The sequence below is a fragment of the Cnephaeus nilssonii genome (genome assembly GCF_951640355.1).
Source record: "Cnephaeus nilssonii genome assembly, chromosome: 4".
Classification (NCBI taxonomy): domain Eukaryota; kingdom Metazoa; phylum Chordata; class Mammalia; order Chiroptera; family Vespertilionidae; genus Cnephaeus; species Cnephaeus nilssonii.
Genome location: NC_137075.1, coordinates 61,874,486 through 61,895,651, shown reverse-complemented (window position 1 = coordinate 61,895,651; position 21,166 = coordinate 61,874,486). Strand labels below are relative to the sequence as shown.

At 34.5% G+C, this 21,166-nt stretch overlaps 1 protein-coding gene across 2 annotated transcripts in view; it reads left to right on the top strand.

Moving 5' to 3' along the window:
- VPS13C (vacuolar protein sorting 13 homolog C) overlaps positions 1 to 21,166 on the top strand; it is a 190,577-nt gene that overhangs the window by 152,134 nt on the left and 17,277 nt on the right. The window contains exons 65-78 of one of the 2 annotated variants that reach the window (XM_079768767.1): positions 468 to 703; positions 4,814 to 4,955; positions 5,998 to 6,138; positions 7,232 to 7,313; positions 7,579 to 7,648; positions 8,204 to 8,315; positions 8,440 to 8,553; positions 10,860 to 10,999; positions 12,879 to 12,960; positions 13,989 to 14,102; positions 15,394 to 15,469; positions 15,848 to 16,011; positions 18,389 to 18,434; positions 20,782 to 20,905. In XM_079768767.1, coding sequence (XP_079624893.1) covers positions 468 to 703; positions 4,814 to 4,955; positions 5,998 to 6,138; positions 7,232 to 7,313; positions 7,579 to 7,648; positions 8,204 to 8,315; positions 8,440 to 8,553; positions 10,860 to 10,999; positions 12,879 to 12,960; positions 13,989 to 14,102; positions 15,394 to 15,469; positions 15,848 to 16,011; positions 18,389 to 18,434; positions 20,782 to 20,905 — 1,643 coding nt within the window. Of the gene's footprint in view, positions 1 to 467; positions 704 to 4,813; positions 4,956 to 5,997; positions 6,139 to 7,231; positions 7,314 to 7,578; positions 7,649 to 8,203; positions 8,316 to 8,439; positions 8,554 to 10,859; positions 11,000 to 12,878; positions 12,961 to 13,988; positions 14,104 to 15,393; positions 15,470 to 15,847; positions 16,012 to 18,388; positions 18,435 to 20,781; positions 20,906 to 21,166 lie in introns of those variants that run through there. The other variant, XM_079768768.1, reaches the window with a different exon arrangement.

Sequence of the window (21,166 nt, the reverse complement as noted above, 5' to 3'; positions counted from 1 at the left end):
TCAAGCATCATATTTTCAGGCTTTTCTTGGTGAACTTACTATAAATTGATCACCGTATTTTGACTGTTTAACAGTGTGATGTATATAAATTTTTTCAGTGTTATAAAATTTTAAAACAAAAGTAAACTAGGTTAGTTTTACCTCAGGTCTAATAAACATCTGAACCATTCTGTTGGCCATATTGGAGACAAGTAAGCATCTTATGGCATTGGTGCCATGGAAGGCTATTCTTGTTTCTGCTAAGTACCTTTTTTTTAAAAATTTAGAAACAAATTTTATTTAAGATCTGAAATACAGTTCCTAAAATATCAACTTCTCCAGAAAACCATGGCTACACAATAATGCATTGCTGCCTCTATCATTATAGTCATGCTTTTTAAACTTTTATGAACTTTCTTAGTTACTGCAGTTCAACTTTATGGATTAAAACTGTTCGTGGGTTTAATATAAAGTCTCTTTTCCCCCAGGATGAGTGTGGACAGTTTCCATATGATGCAAACATCCAGATACACTGGGTGTCATTCCTGGATGGACGCCAGAGAGTTTTGCTTTTCACAGATGATGTTGCCTTGGTTTCCAAAGCACTGCAGGCAGAAGAAATGGAGCAGGCTGATCATGAAATAACCTTTTCTCTTCATAGTCTTGGGCTTTCACTGGTTAACAATGAAAAGAAGCAAGAAGTTTCATATATTGGGATTACCAGGTATGGAAGAAGGAAGATAAGGCATCAGAAATCTTTAAAAGACATTGAGGTCATAATATCAAATTTGAGAGTAAACTTTTACCTGTTCTGAGTTTTATATACTGTACATTCTTTTAGGAAAACTTTATGGAACAGTCATTTTCACAGCTAGATGGTTGAAAACCACATAATATAGAAAGTGACTAAGATAATATCTTTGCCCTTACAATATTCATTCTCGGTGGGGAAAAAAGAGATTTGCTTCTTTCTTTGTTGTTTGTATGTGCTTTTCTAAGTGAATTATAAAAACACAGAGAAATGCTACAAAGAAGTATGCACACATACAGTGGAAATACAGAGTTTTTCGTAGAAGCAACTAATTTGTGTGGTAGAGGCTGGAGAAACTGGCAGGGGTCAGGGGAACCCAACCACATGGGTCAGATAAATTAGAAAAAAGGTTCACAGAGGAGGCAGTATTTAACATGGGTACATAATTGTTAATGGGTGATTATTTAGAACTTGTTAACAGTGATGGGACCAATTTCTCTAGTTCTGCTTACACCTTTATAAGAAAAATATTTGAATTTATTTAATTTGGTTTTTCTGATCACACTAACTGGTAAAAACTAACTTTTTGGAGGCTAATGGGTGGAATGATGAACACGTGATCATGTACAATCAGCATAGAATCTCTTGATATTTATATGTTTAGTGAAATAAAAAATTGAATAAACAGAGAGGCCATGTATGTAGGCCACTTTATTTTATTTTATTTTTTAAAAATATATTTTTATTGATTTCAGAGAGGCAGGGAGAGGGAGAGGGAGATAGAAACATCAATGATAAGAGAGAATCATTGATCGGCTGCCTCCTGCACACCCCCCCAGTGGGGATCGAGCCCACAGCCCAGGCATATGCCCTTGATCAGAATCGAACCTGGGACCCTTCAATCCGCAGGCTGACGCTCTATCCACTGAGCCAAACCGGCTAGGGCAATATAGGGCACTTTATACAACAGCTGACAGATTAAACTTTCTATAAATGCTATTACAATACCATTAATATAATATTAATATATTTATGTATATGTGAGTAACATGTTCTCTTGGGTGTACATTTTAGTATTGTATAGTGTCTTTAAAGTTTTTAAATTGATGGATTGATTTTGTTTAGAGTGGAAGGGAGAGAGAAAGGGAGAGAGAGAGAGAGAGAGAGAGAAAGAAGAGAGAGAGAAAGAGAAGCATCTATTTGTTGTTTCACTTATTTATGCATTCCTTGGTTGTTTCTTATATGTGCGTGACCAGGGATCAAACCCACAACCAAGGTGTATGGGGACGATGGTCTAACCAACTGAGCTACCCAGCCAGGACTCAGTCTTGTATTGTTATTATTTTATTATTTTTTTTTTACCCTAAAGTTTATTTATCAAATTTCATCAGTGGAGTCTTAGACTGGCTTTAAAATAAGGGCAGTCATTGGCAAACCATATAAGTACAGAAAACTTTTCAAGTGTATTGTGTTTTTAAACTAAATATGAAAATCATTTTAAAATCATATAAATCCATTTTTCTTTTCTTTCTTGTTCTTTGACATAATGTATTTATACAAATATTATATGTGCTATTACAGTATTTTGTCAGGTTGGCCTTTATTTATAAGGTCATTTAAAACTTCATCTGAAAGAACTTGAGTACCTTTTATCTGACACACTGCACTTCAGTAAGGATGTGTACTGAGGAAAAGTAAGTCAGTTACATAGTATTTTTAAATAGATTTAGTTTTTGAGCAGTTTTAGGTTTATAAGAAAATTGAGTGTAGAGTTCCCATATGCCTCCAAGTTTCCCCCATTATTGATATCTTGAAATAGTGAGTACATTTGTTACTATTAATGAACTAATAATGATACATTATTATTTAAAGTCCCTTGCTTATGTTATGTTAGAAATGCTCTTTGTATTATAAATTATATGTGTTTTGACAGATGCATAACATGTATTCACCATTACAGTATCATCATATAATAAAAGCCTAATATGCTAAGTGTCCGGTTGCCTGGTTGGCCATTCAACCAATCAAAGCATAATATGTTAATGATATGCTAAGGCCGCTCAACCACTCGCTATGACGTGCACTGACCACCAGGGGGCGGATGCTCCAACCAGTAGGTTAGCTTGCTGCTGGGGTCAGGCTGATCAGGACTGAGCAAAATGGGCTGGACACGCCCTGGAGCCCTCCCACGGTTCCTCCCTGCTGGCCAACCTTGCATATTCCTTCCTGACCCCGGTCATGCACCAGTGGGGTCCCTTGGCCTGGCCTGCATCCTCTTGCAGTTTGGGCTGAGCCCCCTTAACCCCCCAAGTGCATGAGTTTTGTGTACTGGGCCTCTAGTGTAGAATAGTTTCATTACCCTAAAAGTCACCTGTGCTCCACCTGTTCCTCCCTCCCTCTTTCCCCTAAACCACTAATCTTTTTACTGTCTGTGAGTTTTCCAGAAAGTCATGTCATTGGAATCAGGTGGTGTGTAGCCTTTTCAGATAGGCTTCTTTCACCTAACAATGTCCTTTTAAGATTATTCATTTTTTATCACTGAAAAATATTTCATGTCTGGATGCACCATAATTTATTTATCCATTCACTGACTAAAAGACAGTTCCAGTTGCTTGCAAGTTTTGGCAATTATGAGTAAAGTTACTATAAACATTCACATGCAGGTTTTTGTGTGGATACTAAGTTTTCAACTCATTTGGGTAAATATAAAGGAGCATGGTTGATGGATCATATAGTTAGAGTATATTTAATTTTATAAGAAACTGCCAAATTGTCTTCTAAAGTGGCAGCACTAATTTTGCATTCCTACTGAGAATGCAAAATGAATGAGATTTCCTGATGCTCCACATCCTTGCCCGCATTTGGTGTTGTCAGTGTTCCAGGTTTTGGCTATTCTAATAGGTATGTAGTGGCATCTTGTTGTTATTTTGATTTGCAATTCCCTAATTACATATGATGTTGATCACCTTTTCATACGCTTAATTGCCATCTGAATATTTTCTTTTTAGCCCTGAGCTAAAAGTATCCAATATATATTGACATTTCCAAACCAAGCATGTGTCACAATATACCCAACTCTCAGGAAAGCAATAGCTAGGAAAATAAGAAAATTTAAGACTCTCTGTTCACAGCAGCTTTTCTTTAGAAAAATAAAATGAGGTTGCAACCAAAGTTAGTTTCTGAATGACTCATTTGTAAGTCAAGCAAGGAAAGCCTTTAACCGTGGTGAGTTAATTGAATAATATGATTGTAACAGCTGAAGAAATGTATCCAGAGAAAATAAACTTAGGACCATTAGCCTTTTGGTGAGAACAGTTGTTTGAAGAATTGAGGACATTCAGAGCATCAATAGTCAATTATAAAACAAGGGCAGTTATTTTGAGTGGTTTTCCGTGTCCCTTGATGAGTCAACAGATGTTACCAATACTGCTCAGTTGTACACATATTTGAGAAGGCAGTGTTGAATTTGAAGTGACTGAAGAATTAGCCTTTATGAATAGTTAGCAAAGAGCAAATAGGTGAAAATATTTTCAAACAAGATTTATTGTGGTGATCATTTCACAGTATATACAAATATTGAATAATTAGGTTGTAACCTGAAACTAATTTGTTTTATGTTAATTATACATCAATAAGAATTTAAAAATAAAAATGTGTTTTTCTCATTAATAATAGATTTGTGTTTTTAAAAATTATACACAATTGTTATTTTTTTGTTTTGAATTTCATCAATTAAAAAATTTGTGGAAAATTTTTTTCCTCTCTCATATTTAAGTTGCTTCATAGTGACTTTAATGTTGCCTCAGCCATGGAGCCTAAAATAATTATTGTATGGTCCTTACAAAAAGTTTGCCAATTCTTTAATTGATTGATGTCAACTCATGATAAAAAAAAAACATTTCCCACTGCTTCTTTTCCTTATGTTACTTTGTAACACAGGTATATTCTGGTATTTCAAAAATATCTCTTGTATAAATGTAATTTTCATAGAAGATTGATAGTTGCAATAATTTTGAGTTGAAGGACAGTTCCACAAACTGAAATATGTATTCCTAATTTAATTTTCTTTATGGATTATTTTAGTTCTGATGTTATTTGGGAGATGAAACCAAAACAGAAATGGAAGCCTTTTAGTCAAAAGCACATAATGTTACTGGAACAGTCCTATAAGAAATATCAAGCAGCAAAACAACATGGCTGGATTAAGCTAGACAATAATTTTGAGGTATATCAGAGTTTTTTGTTTTTTATTTTATTGTATTTTGTTGTTGGTGGTGGTGATAAGTAAAATTTTACTATCCAAGTAAAAATGTGTGTGTGGAAGCTAATTTATTAGTAAATAAACTCATTTATTAGTAGGATTGGCATGACTAATATTTATTAATGCATTTTTATTAGTACATTTTTAATTAAATATATTGTTATATGCTGTAGTACATTTTTATAATCTATTTACAAGACAGATAGTTTCACAGAATTAGTTTTGTTGCCAGTAAGATTATGGAGAAATTAAGATTGCTTGAAATTTTTTTTATTGGTATTGAATTATACCAATATGTATTATCTAATAAAGTCTGTACAAAGTTATCTATTTTAATGATGGAAAACTTGCTCAATTAAATTCATTAAATGTGAATGATAGTTGGACATGGGGAAATGTCCACAAACAAAGGTGTCCATAGGCCCTTACAGTGTTGCCTCTGAAACTTAATTTGCTCCAAGAAGACCCCAGAATCTTGACTGCAATTTCTAGTTTGTTCTGGTTCAGTCATACAGCTCCTTGTCTTTGATATCTGATGGTTGAATTTGCATTGGCTACCAGCTATGCTCCCCATCCTATCTCCTCCCCTATAAATGTCAGCCATGTGCAAGTGAAAATAAACAACTGTACAATTAGTGTCAGATATAAATAAGCTGTCAACTATTCATTGTTTAACTTTGTTAAAACAAAGTTTAAAAATGATCTAGGCTTATCCATTACTATTGAGGTTTTTAAAAAAAATATAAAGCATGACTTACCTTACGTACAGTTTATGTAATTGAAAAGTTCTCAGTTGTTTTCGTTTTCCTCATAACTTTAGTAGAAAAGTGATGATTTTGTTTCAAACATCTCAACTGTATTTCACCTTAAGGTAGATATTTTGGTGAGGGAAAAATTACGATATTTTCCTCTTTCAATTTGTGAGTAAATGAGTATTTAAAATGGGCTACACTGCTAATTAATTCCTGCTCATCACAAACACATGTTCTTTTTGTTTTTTCCCCAGGTCAATTTTGATAAAACTCCAATGGAAATGCGCCTCCCTATTCCGTGCCCTATAAAGCGAGATTTTTTATCAGGAATTCAAATTGAATTTAAGCAGTCTCCTCACCAGAGAAGTTTGAGGGCCAGATTGTATTGGCTTCAGGTACCACTGTCATCCTCACTTCAGTACCTATACAGACAGTTCCTGACTTACGATGGTTTGAATCACAGTTTCTGGACTTTACAATGGTGTGAAAGCAATAAGCATTCAGTAGAAACTGTACTTTGAATTTTGAATTCTGACATTTTCCCACATTAGTGGTATGTAGTACAATAGTCTCGTGATGCTGGGCAGAGGCAGAAAACCACATCTCCCAGCCACGTGATCACGAGGGCAACAACTGGTACTCTGCAGTGTATTAAATGCATTTTCAACTTATGATATTTATCAGGATGTAAACCCGTAACCCCATCGCCAGTGAAGAAGCATCTGTATCTAATCACTTTGGGAATCTTGGGGATTCTAGCATACATTGTAATTAATGTCTTTCTTTTTGTTTGTGTGTTTATTCTCCTCTAAAATATCATGTGGATTCAACATACTATTACCATCAAAGTCCAAAGATCTTGTCACTGTTGAGACTATTTAATTTGACCAGTTAGCCTGCAAGAGTGATTCCTTGCTTTGAAATAGTTGTTTTTAAATACTCCTTTGAATATTTCATGAGATCCCCAAATAGGGTTTTCTTTTGTCATTCTACCTGGGAATGGGCAAGGCTCTATTGGAGGTTGTTTTGGCAGCTTGTTTGCTTCTTCCCTTCTTCCTTCCTTTCCTCTCTCTCTCTTTTTTTTCCTTCCTTTTAACTGATGGATATTATTTAGGACATTTTTATTCTTTTTCTTCTTTCTACCTATCATTTGATTTCATATACAGTCTCCATTTACATTTTATTTAGATTAAACATAGTTAAAATCTCACATGATCCATAGGTACAAGTATTTCCATTAATGATGTACATGCTGTGTAATGTTAATGTAATGATGAGGATATTTACATATTCCTTCATATAAAAAAGGTTGTCCTTGCTGAGGTATATAAGAATTTTAGATTTAAAGTGAAACTTCTAATAGTACCACTTATACATATGGATACTTAATTATGATGAAATTTGTGACATCTTTTATAATATTGCCTCTGAAAGGAAAAGTTTAAATTATTTGTAATCCTGCTGAGCTAGTTTTCCTTTCCCCCCCAGATTGATAATCAGTTACCAGGAACAATGTTCCCTGTTGTGTTTCATCCTGTGGCCCCTCCAAAATCTATTGCTTTGGATTCAGGTAAAAAACAAAAATTAAGTTGAAAATTATTCTATGTCAGGCAAAAGTTATTTAGCTGGTTATATTCTCCTCTGTAAACTTGGAATAGTAAATCCTCTTGCTTAATTTCCTTTTTGTTTTATATAAATTAGGAATTATGTAAGGAAATGTGTTTTTGAATCTGTAAAAAAATTGAGTTGAAATATACTGTTTATAAAAGTTAAGTAAATATTGTTTTTACGTAATATAAAGCTTGATGGCCCCTTGTTTTATTTCTTCCCCTTAGAACCCAAACCTTTCATTGATGTGAGTGTCATCACAAGATTTAATGAGTACAGTAAAGTCTTACAGTTTAAGTAAGTAAATTTTCCTTTATCTAAAGAAATTTAAAATAAGACTCTACTTTGAAAATAAATTATTTTCTGCCTGAACATTTTAATCCACTTTTGGCCAAGTAATTTTCTATGTTGAAACTTATTTTAATAATAGCCTTTATATATTGTAAAGTATAAAATTCCTTCAAATGCCTTCTCTACTTTGTTATTCCAATTAGTATATAAAATAGTCAGTGAAATATAAATGACATGTATTTGTGAGATGTATTCTTTAAAGTAATTGCTGTTGTCTCTAAAGAAAGGATAATACACGCTATATCATCTCATTGTATTTGTCTCTTCTGTAACATGATAAGTCTGGGAATTTGGGACTTTAAATGCTAAGTGTCACTTTCAGTGAAATCTGTAATGAAAAAAAATCTCAGTCTAAGTAGACTTTGAACTTGTTAACATGACACATTTTAAGAGATGAAGGAACAAGATCTTACTATGGCTTTTGGCAAAAATTAAAGTTTAAGCATTGAAAATTACTAGGCTTGAAACCATTTTCCATTAAAAAAAAATGTTTTCCTTCAGGTATTTTATGGTCCTCATTCAGGAAATGGCCTTAAAAGTTGATCAGGGATTTCTGGGGGCTATAATTGCGTTGTTTACTCCAGCAACTGACCCTGAAGCTGAAAGAAAACGGGTAACAATTTTTATTTCTTGGGAAAATTATAAAATTTGAAAAATTAAATCAGCCATTTTTTTGAAATAACAGTAGTAGAAGAAAATAATTAAAATAGAAATTCTTGATTTATTTATTTTTTCAGACAAAGTTAATCCAGCAAGATATTGATGCTCTAAACACAGAATTAATGGAGACTTCAATGACCGATATGTCAGTTCTTAGTTTCTTTGAACATTTCCATATTTCTCCTGTTAAGGTTTGTTGTAATTATTACTTTGAAAATTTGGCAGAATTGTTGTACAACTTTTAAAGGGTCTGTGTATAATCATGGATTTTAATTTGTTGCATTAAATATTTGGTGGGAATTTTGTTTGGTAAGTTGAAATAATTAAGATAGTTTTCTGTAACACATATAACAACCGTAATTCCCACAGAGAAACCACCAGAGCCTGTTTTCTAGTCTTGAATTAATAACCCCTTTATTCAAGGAAGAAGCTGACAAAAGCATTTCTTAATTAAGCAAAGAAGTGCTCACCAACCTTTAATGTTTTGGTTGCACTTTGTAACTACTACCACTGCTTAAAAACAAAGTTATAATGGGTGCCCTCACCAGAATGTAAAAACGCTGAAGTTGCTATTATACTGTTGATGTGGTGTTTTTCACTCTTCCAACATCTGATTGTAACTAAGGGAGTAGAAAATTGGATACCTTTCACTTGCCTGATTTTGTACTTTATGAACCCATTTCCTTTTCTTCTTTTGTTGTTCTTTTTAGGTTTTATAGGAGAAGGTGACTGCTCAGGAAATTCACAAATGCTATCAACTATAATGCTGTAAACTTGTGTAATGAGGCAGATTAACAATTAAGTAACTCTTTAAAATATTGATGACCCATTACATTTTCAAAAACTGTTCACAGCACATTGTTTTCTGTAGCATTCACCAATCCATTCAGCTAAGTGAGGGATTTATAAAATGGAATTATTTTAAATTGACATATTAGTTTGGTGGTATCAGACATATCCAGTGTTAGGTTTAAAATTCATTGTTTTATGTGGTAGTTTACACACAATTTCTTTTGCATTAAGTGGAAATAAGTTATTTCTGAGATTGAATAATACCTTCAAGAAATATTTATTGAAAGGCTACAATCAAAGTTTCTGTGGGAAGTATAAAGTGACTTTATGGAGTTTATAATCTAGGGAGTATTACAGATTGATAATTCAGATTTTTAGACACACTGGGAATTGTGCCATGAAGTTGAATAATTAAGATCATGAACTATAATTATTTTCTTATCCCTTGGTGTCTTTGCCCTGCAGTGGTTCTCAACCTTTCTAATGCCGCAACCCTTTAATACAGTTCCTCATGTTGTGGTGACCCCCAACCATAAAATTATTTTCATTGCTACTTCATAACTGTAATTTTGCTACTGTTTTCCGATGGTCTTATATCTGTGTTTTTCCGATGGTCTTATATCTGTGTTTTCCGATGGTCTTAGGCTCTACAGCAGCGGTTCTCAACCTGTGGGTTGCGACCTACAGGTTGAGAACCGCTAGCAGGGTTGCCTAAGACTATCAGAAAACACAGATATTTACATTACGATTCGTTAACAGTAGCAAAATTACAGTTATGAAGTAGCAAAGAAAATAATTTTATGGTTGGGGGTCACCACATGAGGAACTGTATTAAAGGGTCGCGGCATTAGAAAGGTTGAGAACCACTGCAAAGGCTGGATCTCTATCTATCTAAGCTTACCTTTCCCGGATCCCAACACTCTCTTGACTCTGCAGGTGGGCAAAAGTCCACATCAAAGAAAAAAAGCCAACAACCAGGCTTTCCTGGCCTTACCCCAAGTCTGTTCTATTGAACTCTATCTGGGTTAGGTGGAATGCCTAGGGAATGGCAGAATGAGAAAGGAGAGTCATCTGTTCTGTTTACACAGGTCACAATTTGACCTGTTTTTTTTTTTTTGGTTTTTTTTTGGCACTGTTTGCAAAGTAGAGTAAGCTAAATGGGAATGTGAAAGTCTCATGTGTAAGTACTGAGTTGGGGGGCCTGTGGAAGCTGAATACATTATTATTACTCTTTTAAAAACTTATTTAGCAACTTGCTAATTGTTGCTATAATGGTCACTTACTGTTACTTGTTATTATTGTTACTTGTAATTGTAATAATTGTTATAGTTAATTGTTTCCACAAGTTATTTACCTTAATTGGATGAAAATAATTAATTATCCATTATTTTGACTGGTAGCCTACTTGTGTGCCATTTGACATTTTTCTTCCTAAAATGATTATGCTATTTTATAAGAGTATTTTTGGCCCTCTATATAATCACTTTGAATAAAATTATAGCTCTACATTTGGAGCAGACTAATTTATATTTCACAAAATACGAGAATCAGGTATTCTGTGATAATTATATACCGAATAACAAATAATGGCTTTCTTTAGGACCCTAATGAAAGATACAACATTTGTTTGTATCTAAAAGATCTATGTGTAAATGTTTTTGTTTTGTTTTTACCTTCTATTTATTGAACATTATTTTTCTTTTAGTTACATTTGAGTCTGTCTTTGGGTTCTGGAGGTGAAGAATCAGACAAAGAAAAACAAGAAATGATTGCAATTCATTCCATCAATCTGCTATTGAAAAGCATAGGTGCTACTTTGACTGATGTGGATGATCTTATATTTAAGTAAGATTTATGTTATATTGGGAGGCTTTTGTACCAAGGTTATCTTTGGTTATCTGGATATTAAGTTTCTTCATTTGTGCTAGAATATTAGCTTAGAAAAATGATGTCTTACCACTTAAACTTGAAGAGGTTGGTCCCTTTATAATTAGTCTTTTTTGGTATGCTTATTTTACTCATAAGATAAGGTAAAGGATCTTATGTTTTCTTAAGTTATTAATATCTTGATAATACATTAATGTAGAATAAAAATTGAATTATTTTAGTAGTATATTATATATTGACCATGTTTTAAAACAATTATATTCAGAAATATGTAGCTACAGGGTAAGATTTAAGTATAATCATAAGGCAAATTATAGATAATAACTCCCTGCTGCATCTAATATTATAATACTTAATGTGTGCCAGAAACATGTATTCAAGAAATGTTTATCGAATTGAATATTCATCTATGGGATTGGAACAAGTAGTTAACTTGGGGAAAAAGACATATTATATATCACTTCTACCTTACTTGTACACTATCAAATTTCATGGACTCAAATAATTAAATATAACGTTCAAGTTGAAAAGACTAAGAAAAAATAGAAGATAATTGCTATCAGGTCTCTGATTAAAGGAAGTCTAAGTTTAAATGTAAAGAAAACACTTTATAACAAAATCAAGGAAATTTAAAAAAAATAATTGAGAAAATATGACGCAAAAGATTAAGAGTCTTCTTATTTAACATTCATGAGAAAAAGCTAAAGATTCCAATGCCATATTGCCAGAGACAGTAAGAGATAACTCACAAAAGGGAAGATACAGTGGCTGATAGAGATCTTAAATGTTACTTTTTATTATTTATCAAAGAATATATGAAAATTAAAGCAATTGTCAAAAGATTTCAAAATATGAGCAATTCTAGTACAAAAAGGGGGTGAGCCTGAGAAAAGGGTACCTTTGAAAAAAAACTGTATGAATGGAAAGTGATATATATCAAGAGTCTTAAATGTTTTTAGTTTTTCACTCAGTAATTATTTTGGGGGGAATTCCATAAAAAATATCTTTAAATTTAACCAAAGAGTTATATTCAAAACTTAGAAATGCTTGACAGTGGAAGAATTGTTACGATACTTTACACAAAAGGGTTACATAGAATTTTCAGTAACAGAGATAAATATTTATTTACAACTAGAGGCCTGGTGCAGGAAATTCGTGCATGGATTGGGTACCTAGGCTTGGCCCATGATCAGGGCCTATCAGGGCCTTCCTTCCCCCAGGTGCTGGCTGCTGGCTGGGGCCTTCCTTCATTCTGCACTGCCCCCTGGTGGTCAACACACATAGTGAGCAGTAGAACTCCCAGTTGGTCGAAATCCCGAGGGAGCAATTTGCATATTAGCCTTTTATTACATAGGACTAGAGGCCTGATGCACGAAATTCATGCAAGAGTAGGCCTTCGCAGCCCTGGCTTCGTCTGGAAGGTCATCTGGATGGTCATTCTGCAGTTCGGCCGTTAGGTCAATTTTCATATTATACTTTTATTATTACAGATGTTAAGTGTAAAACTGCATACAGAATTTAAACATCTTAAAATTGCATAGAAGAGAAAAGAAAGGATTCAAAGTGGTAATCACAAAAAGAAAAACTTAAAAATCCACTGTACAGGGGGATTATGGTTGACTTTTTTAAACCTTTTTATTTGTTATGAAAGACTTGTATGAGAATGTACTATTTAAATAATAAATTTGTCACCATAATGTCAAGATCTCAAACATATATGTGGCAGATGTACAGATCTAATTGTAAAAGAATTAGCAATAATTAATCATTGAAATTTTAAATATCTTATATTCACAATATAATCTTAATACCTTTGAATCTTTCTTTCTTCTCCCAGACTTGCTTATTATGAAATTCGTTATCAGTTTTATAAAAGAGATCAGCTCATGTGGAGTGTTGTTAGACATTACAGTGAACAGGTAATTTCCTATCATAATAGCTCATAAGGAATATGCTTCATAAAATGTCAAAATAAAACATTTATATGTGATTGTGTGGTATGCAGTAATGTTTACCTAATTTAACCCAATTTGCAATCTCATTACTTAGTAGTTTCCTTGAATGATTAATTTCTATTTGTTTTAGTTCTTTCCCCCTATATATATATACCCTTTTAAAAGTTTTTTTCTGGTGCCTTTTTCCCTTTGCAATTATATATTTATTCACTTTGGGAAAGAATAATGACTTAGGAATCATTACACTTTATTTTTTCAGTGACTGCAGTTTCTAAGCTTAAGTGACTGCAATTCTAGTAGAATTGCAAGAGGAATTCTAAGCCAGGTTCCTCCTCATGACTCTGTTACTCTGGTTCAGTTTGACTACCCAGAATAAGGAGTTGTTTCAGGGCACAGGAGCACCCTTGCTTACTATGGTACTAAGGTTCCATTCTCCTTCCTTCCTCTGCTGGAAGGTGCTTTCTCCTGTGGTGTGTAGAGACATTCTGATTATTAAATGTTCACATAAGCATAGATTTTTATTTGTTTTTCTTTTGGTTGTTATTCCCTATTTAGTTTCATAGTAATAGTGATGATAACAATATTAAAATTAAGGAACAATTACTGAATTATATATTCACTTAATATCCATACTCAGTCATGCAAGGTCAGTATAATACACCTCCCATTTTACAGATGAGAAGACTGAGGCCTAGAGACTCAGGGACTTGTCCAAAGTTATATAACTGCTAAATGGCCGACTGTGCCTCAATCCTAGTTCCATCTAATTTGAAAGCCCCATGTAAAGCACTAGCATACTGCCTGCCACATTGTGAAAGATCAATTAGTGAACATGTAGTAAACATAGTACTGGTTATTCTGCATTGCTTTCCTTTAACAACCTTATTTAACAAGTACTCCCTCTTTTCCCTATTTTATCAAATTGTTGTCTCTTCTAATAGTTGTAAAGGACTTAAATTCCTTTTCTTTCTTTTCTTTTTTTTTTTTTTTAGTTCTTGAAACAGATGTATGTCCTTGTATTGGGCTTGGATGTGCTTGGAAACCCATTTGGATTACTTAGAGGTCTATCTGAAGGAGTTGAAGCTTTGTTCTATGAACCCTTCCAGGTATTGGTCTTTTATTTATTTTAAGTATAGCTGTAGGAAAATGAATGTTCTCTTTTATTAATGACAAATAATTTGTATTTTAATTGTATTTGGGAATTGAATAATATTCAGATAACAAAAATACAGCAGAAAGCAACAAACAAAAACTCATAGGTACAATATGGTGGTTACCAGTGGGGAAGGAGGGAGGAGGGAGGTAGAAAAGGGTAAAATGAATCAAATATATGGTGACAGAAGGAGACTTAACCTTTGTGGTGAACACACAATAATGTAGTATACACATGGTTTATTATAGAATTGAACACTTGAAACCTATAGACTCTTATTAACCAGTGTCACCCCAATTAATTGAATAAAATTTAAAAGTATATATCAATATTCTATTTTTTATTTAAAATTACTTGAGATGACATTAAACGATTGTGTTAGAATTAATTGAGCACTCTGTTGTCTGGGCAATAAAACATGCCCACATTTTCCAGGATTTAATTGTACTTGTAAGGAAGAATGCTACATAGATTAAGACCATTTCAAGGCTGTTTCACCACTATGGAAGGAACTAATGGGGCATTAAAAGCTGACTTTGTTTTATATTCAAGTTTTACTCTAACCTGTTCTCCTCCATTTAAAGGATCCAGGAGCCCAAAGTATTGAGGGTTTCAGAAGGACAAAGCAGAAAAAATAAATGGGAGCACAAGGGAGCCAGTACTATGTGGGCTCAGTCTTGTTACCAGTGGGGCTTGTTTAGATTCTGATGGAACTTGGTGCTGAGAGGGCAGCTTCAGATTGTGACTGAGGCCAGGGGTTACTCCTATTCAATTTTTGTCATCTTAAAGGGTATGTTGAGATCACGTGGGTTGAAAGTGTCTTCAGAAATAATAGGTATTCCATCAGTATTTGGGTTTGAGGGCAAAAACTGTGTCATCACAATGTTATGGCTTGTTACAGATTCTGTATCTTCATGGAAACCCTGAAATACTAGATTAATGGTCTTAACCCTTTGCACTCGCTTGCTTTATTCTCGATTCCTTTATTCTACTCGGGATTTGATTTTTTAAATACCCCAGATTTTACAAAGCATGGCAGTAGAATAAAGAACTGGAGTTTCTTTTCATACAAACTTATTTATTTGGATTTTTTAATATTTCAAATTATTGATACATTCAATACAATTCGACATACGAGCTGCTACCGATGCTAACCGTGTCGAGTCACACTCGACATCCAAGTGCAAAAGGTTAAACTTGTTTCTATTTTAAATAGCAATTTTTTGTTTCTTGTTTTTTGCCAGGGTGCTGTACAAGGCCCTGAAGAATTTGCTGAGGGGTTAGTGATTGGGGTAAGAAGTCTCTTTGGACACACTGTAGGTATGTACCACATATTTATGTATATGTACGTTTTATTATAATAATTATAAAATTCATTGTTTATGAAAAAAATTATTATATTTTATAAAAAGACTTTTCTAATAATCGCTTTTAAAAGATGTGTTCTCTTGTTCTTAAATGGAAAGTAATTTAACACTGACTTGCTGGATTTTTTGTGTCTTTGTAGTATAGAATCCATGTACTTTAAATAGTTTTATTCCTCTTCTTGATAAATGGGAAACACAAAAAATAAATGTTTGCATTTTTATGTATGAAACAGAATTTTAAGCAGCGGCTAGTGTAAGCATTCATGTGCTATGTACAGTGGTAATGCTTGTTAAAGAAACAATGCAGCTTACTTCTCTGGGCCTTTTGTAGGTGGTGCAGCAGGAGTTGTATCTCGAATCACTGGTTCTGTTGGAAAAGGTTTGGCAGCAATTACGTTGGACAAGGAATATCAGCAAAAAAGAAGAGAAGAGATGGGTCGACAACCTAAAGATTTTGGAGATAGCTTGGCCAGAGGAGGAAAGGGCTTCCTGCGTGTAAGTCAACTGCTGAATCTTCAAGAAGCCCTCGCCTTTTATATACACTTTAGATATGTACTCTAGGAATACTCCTTGAGAGCCAACGTTGGTTAAAGTGGCAGTAGTGATAAATTGTGAACTTTTCTGTTTCCTTTTTGCTCTCCTTCTCCATTATCATCATCAGATCTATCCCCAATATTGCAGACTTACTTTGGCACTTGGGTTGTAGTGAAAACTCCATAATGATGGCAGGTTAGCACTGGTGTGGAAGGGAAGAAATATATAAGCAGAGAAATATGGCAAATGATGATACCTGGGGGGAGAGGAGTTCTTTAGGTCATCATTAATGGACCATTCTATGGAAGAGAGGTGTAGAAGTTGTGTATAAACCAGAAACTGCCATTCACTACGTCTCAGTACTTTAAAAATTATAACAGAGGCATAGATACATGGAACATACTGACAGATCTCAGAGGGGAGGGAGGTGGGGGGGACTGGAAGAGATTAGCCAAAGAACATATATGTACAGCCCATGGACAGAGACAACAATATGGTGAAGGCCTGGGGGGCAGAGGGAGGGCATGGTCTGAGGTGGGTAAAGGAAGGGGAATAGGGGACATCTGTAATAGTGTCAATAGCAATAACAACAAACTCATTCCCCCAAAAAACCATTCTCTCTCTCTCTCTCTCTCTCTCTCTCTCTCTCACACACACACACACACACACACACACACACACACACACACATAAGTAGTGGGGAGTTAGTGTCTAAACGGTAAGTTAAAATATTAAGAAAACTTTTAGGGCAAACATTACACTAAATTTTGTGAATATAGCACAATAATGAATATAATTCTAATTCATAATATACTGAGAGTTAAGCAGGTAGGCCATTATTGGGTAGAGGGGTTTAATCACATTTTCTAACAAAGAAACAAAAAATTATGCAGGTAATATATGAATATGGTTTAATTATAGATTACATATGAACATTCTCCTTAAAAGTAATTATAAAAACATAACTTTTCCTTTTATATTTAATAAGTAATGAAATCATTATAGGTTAGCTCTTAAGTACTCTTTGGTCACCCCTCATCTCTTTGCAGGTGTATCTAATCTTTTCAATAGAGTGTATGTCCTTTAGTTCTTTTTCTATATGTTTATATAATATGCAGGTAGTTTTAATTACTGCTACTACTTGACAGTTATTAAGAATGTATAAATATATTACTATTTTAATTTTGGAAATTATAACTGCTGTGTTTGTACCAGTGATTTGTAATGTTGTATGTTATTTCCTCAAAATCTTTCAGGGGTCCCTTCATTATCAATTTTTCACATTTTCATTAAGTTATAAGTAATCTCATTAAAATTTACAAGTAGATATCAAGGATAATTTGGTTCAACTCACTCATTTTGCAGATATAGGAACAGATTTAACACCCAAAACTAATCCCATATAATAAAGAGGTGATATGCAAATTGACCATCACTCCAACACACAAGGTGGCTGCCCCCATGTGGACACAAGATGGCCACCACAAGTTGGCTAGCAGGGGAAGGCAGTTGTGGGCAATCAGGCCGGCAGAGGAGGGCAGGTTGGGGGCGATCAGGCTGTCAGGGAAGGGCAATTGGGGGGCAACCAGGCCTGCAGGGGAGGACATTTAGGTGCGACCAGGCTGGCAGGGGAGGGCAGTTGGGGGTGATCGGGCCAATAGGGGAGGGCAGTTGGGGGCAACCAGGCCTGCAGGAGAGGGCAGTTAGGGGTGACCAGGCCTGCAGGGGAGGGCAGTTAGGGGCAATCAGGCCAGCAGGGAGCAGTTAGGTGTCAATCAGGGTGGCAGGGGAGTAGTTAGGGGTAATCAGGCTGGCAGGCAGAAGCGGTTAGGGGCAATCAGGCAGGCAGGCAGGCAGGCAAGCGGTTGGGAGCCAGCAGTCCTGGATTGTGAAAGGGATGTCTGACTGCCCATTTATGCCCTTTCCCGGTGGGATCCCGGATTGGAGAAGGTGCAGGCTGGGCTGAGGGACACCCTCCCCTGTGCATGAATTTTGTGCACCGGGCTTCTAGTACAGAATAATAATGGAATGTAAGCTGTAATTGAAAAAATAAATAAAACAAAAAATACTATATGAAATAACAACAAAAAATAATCTTTTCACCTTCTTTACTGTTCTTTCTATTATAAAATTTTACTTCTACAAGCTGCTTTCATTTAACATTTGCTGTGACATATTTTAAAAATCATAGTGTTCACCTCTATGTATATGGTGTTCACATTATCAAATAAGTACTGGTGGTTTTTTTTTCTAGTATGTCTGTAGAGACCTCTAGTGGTTGATTTAAAATTAAGCATCCTCCATTCAAGTTTGACTGTATGATTGATTTCTCTTTCAGGGAGTTGTTGGTGGAGTGACTGGAATAATAACAAAACCTATGGAAGGTAGGTTGATAATCTTTCCCTCTTTTATAGGCTCTGAAGAGTTGATGCATGGTAAACATAGTAAATTTTATTGCTAATAGGTATTTGATTAGGAGAATTTCTGATTAATTTCATGTTCATAGTCCTAAATTATTTTTTAATGGATATATTTTTCTCAGAAAGGATGGGGTTAAGTAGTAGACTGTAATTTAGACTTTGTATGTTATTTTCAGCAAGTTCATAAACTAGATTGCTTTGGGCATTCAATAACTACTGCTGATTTCTTTTTTAACCTATTTTAAAAACCACATTGCTTTACTTAGTGCAGTATTTATCAAAATCCCAATTGGCTTCTTTGTAGAAGTTGATAAGCTGATTCAAAAATTTAAACAGGAATTCAAAGGATTGCAAATAGCCAAAGCAATCTTGTAAAAATAGAACAAAGTTGAGGACTTACACCATCCAATTTAAACATTTACTATAAAGTTACAGTAACTAAGACAGTGTGGTACTAGCATATGGATAAACATATAGCTGGATCAATGAAATTGAATTGATATTCTAGAAATAAACCTTTACATTATAGTGAATATATTTTTGAGAAGGGTGCCAAGATAATTTCATAAAGAAAGAATAGCCTTTCAACCAATGATATTGGGACAACTAGAAGTAAATATATAGAGTTTATATTTTATGACATAGCAATTCCACTCCTAGCTATATACCCTAGAGAATTTAAAACATGTTTGTCCCAAAACTTGTCTATAAATATTCATGGAAACATTATTGATAATAGCCAGGTTGTAATAGCAATCCAAATGTTCATCAACTATATGCATGGATAAACGAAATGTGGTATATTGATATAATGAAACATTATTCAAATGTAAAAAGAAATCAAGTACAGATGCTTCTCAACTTATGATGCAGTTATGTCCTGATAAACCAAATTTAAGTTTAAAATATCATAAGTCAAAAATGCATTTACTACCACACTGTAAAGTATTGGTTGCTTACCCACATGATCACATGTCCACCTGGGAGCTGAGCCTTACTGATGCTGCCTTGCATCATGAGACAGTATCATCCGCATACTGCTAGCTCAGGAAATTCTAATTAGTTTTTACTGAATGGATATTGCTTTCATACCATCGTAAAGTCAAAAATCATAATTCGAAGCGTTGTAAGTTGGGAACTGTCTATACAGTATAAGGTGGATGAACCTTGAAAACATGATGGCAAGTGGAAAGGATAATTAAACATACCATCTATTGAATGATTCCATTTATAGGAAATGTCCACAATAAGCAAATCCATAGAGATAGAAAAAAAGTAGATTAGTGACTGCCTAGGTCTGACTGGTGGGAGGAAGGAGGTAAATTGCATAAGATTGGATGGGGAAGGGCCAGGGGAAATGGGGAATGATTGCTAATAGGCATAGGGTTTCTTTTTGAGATGATAAAAAATTTTTCTAAAATTGATTCTGGTGATGGTTACACAACTCTGAATATACTAAAAGAACATTTAATTTATACTTTAATGGGTAGATTATATGGTATGTGAATTTTATTTCAGTGAAGTTCACATATACATACATATATATACACATATGTATATATTAAAAGCAGAATATGCTAATTAGACCGGACATCCTTCTGGACGACCTTCTGGACGAAGCCCCTTGCATGGATGGGCCTCTAGAATAAATATATATTAACATACACTGCTTGAAAAATTTCCTGATGGCTGGCATAAAAAAAGAAGATATTTTCTGGTCAGTTCTTAGACCTTCTTGTCACAAGTACTGACTAAACTCCTGAGTCACTAGTTGTAAACTTGAACATGCCTCAGGATTACCTGGAAGGTTTATTAAAACAGATTGTTGCACTGGCTGGGGTTTCTAAGTGGTTAGAGTATCGCCTGCAGACCAAAGGGTCTGGGTTTGATTCCCGGTCAAGGGCTTGTACCTGGGTTGCAGATCCTATTCCAGCCTTGGTCAGGACGTGTACAAGAGGCAGCTGATTGATGTGTCTCTCTCACGTCAGTGTTTCTCTCTCTCTGCTCCCTCCCTTTCACTCTCTTTAAAACTCGATGGGGGAAAATATCCTTGGGTAAGGATTAATAAAAACAGATTGCTGGGCACCACTCCGAGAGTTTCTAATTCAGTAGGTCTAGGATGGGGCCTAAGTGTGCATTTTTAACACATTTTGAGAACCACTGATTATCATTAAATTTAACTTCTTCAGAAAGCCAAATTTTAGAAGCTTTTTGAGTAAAGCAGTTTGGCATTTCGCTCAGGCTTCTGTTGTGTTCAAACTTGATTATTTTAAAATATCTTTATACATTCATTGTCTTTGGTTTTATGAAGGTGCCAAAAAGGAAGGAGCTGCTGGATTCTTTAAAGGAATTGGAAAAGGGCTTGTGGGTGCCGTGGCTGGTCCCACTGGAGGAATCATAGATATGGCCAGCAGTACCTTCCAAGGAATTCAGAGGTAATTAAGTATATACTGTGTGCAAGGTGTGTGTCTGTGTGCTAATTGTTGCTAGAAACACATAACTAGTAAATATTTTGCTTCCTGTATGACAGGTTCACAAGGTAGAGTGCCACCAGAAAGAATAGGAGACATTGTTTATGCCTAAATTTCTCTTTTTTTTTCAACAAATGTTTATTGATGCCTACTATATGCTACACATCAAGGATACAAAGAGTGGACAACCTAGCCTTTGCCTTTATTTTTTTGACATTTCTTTCT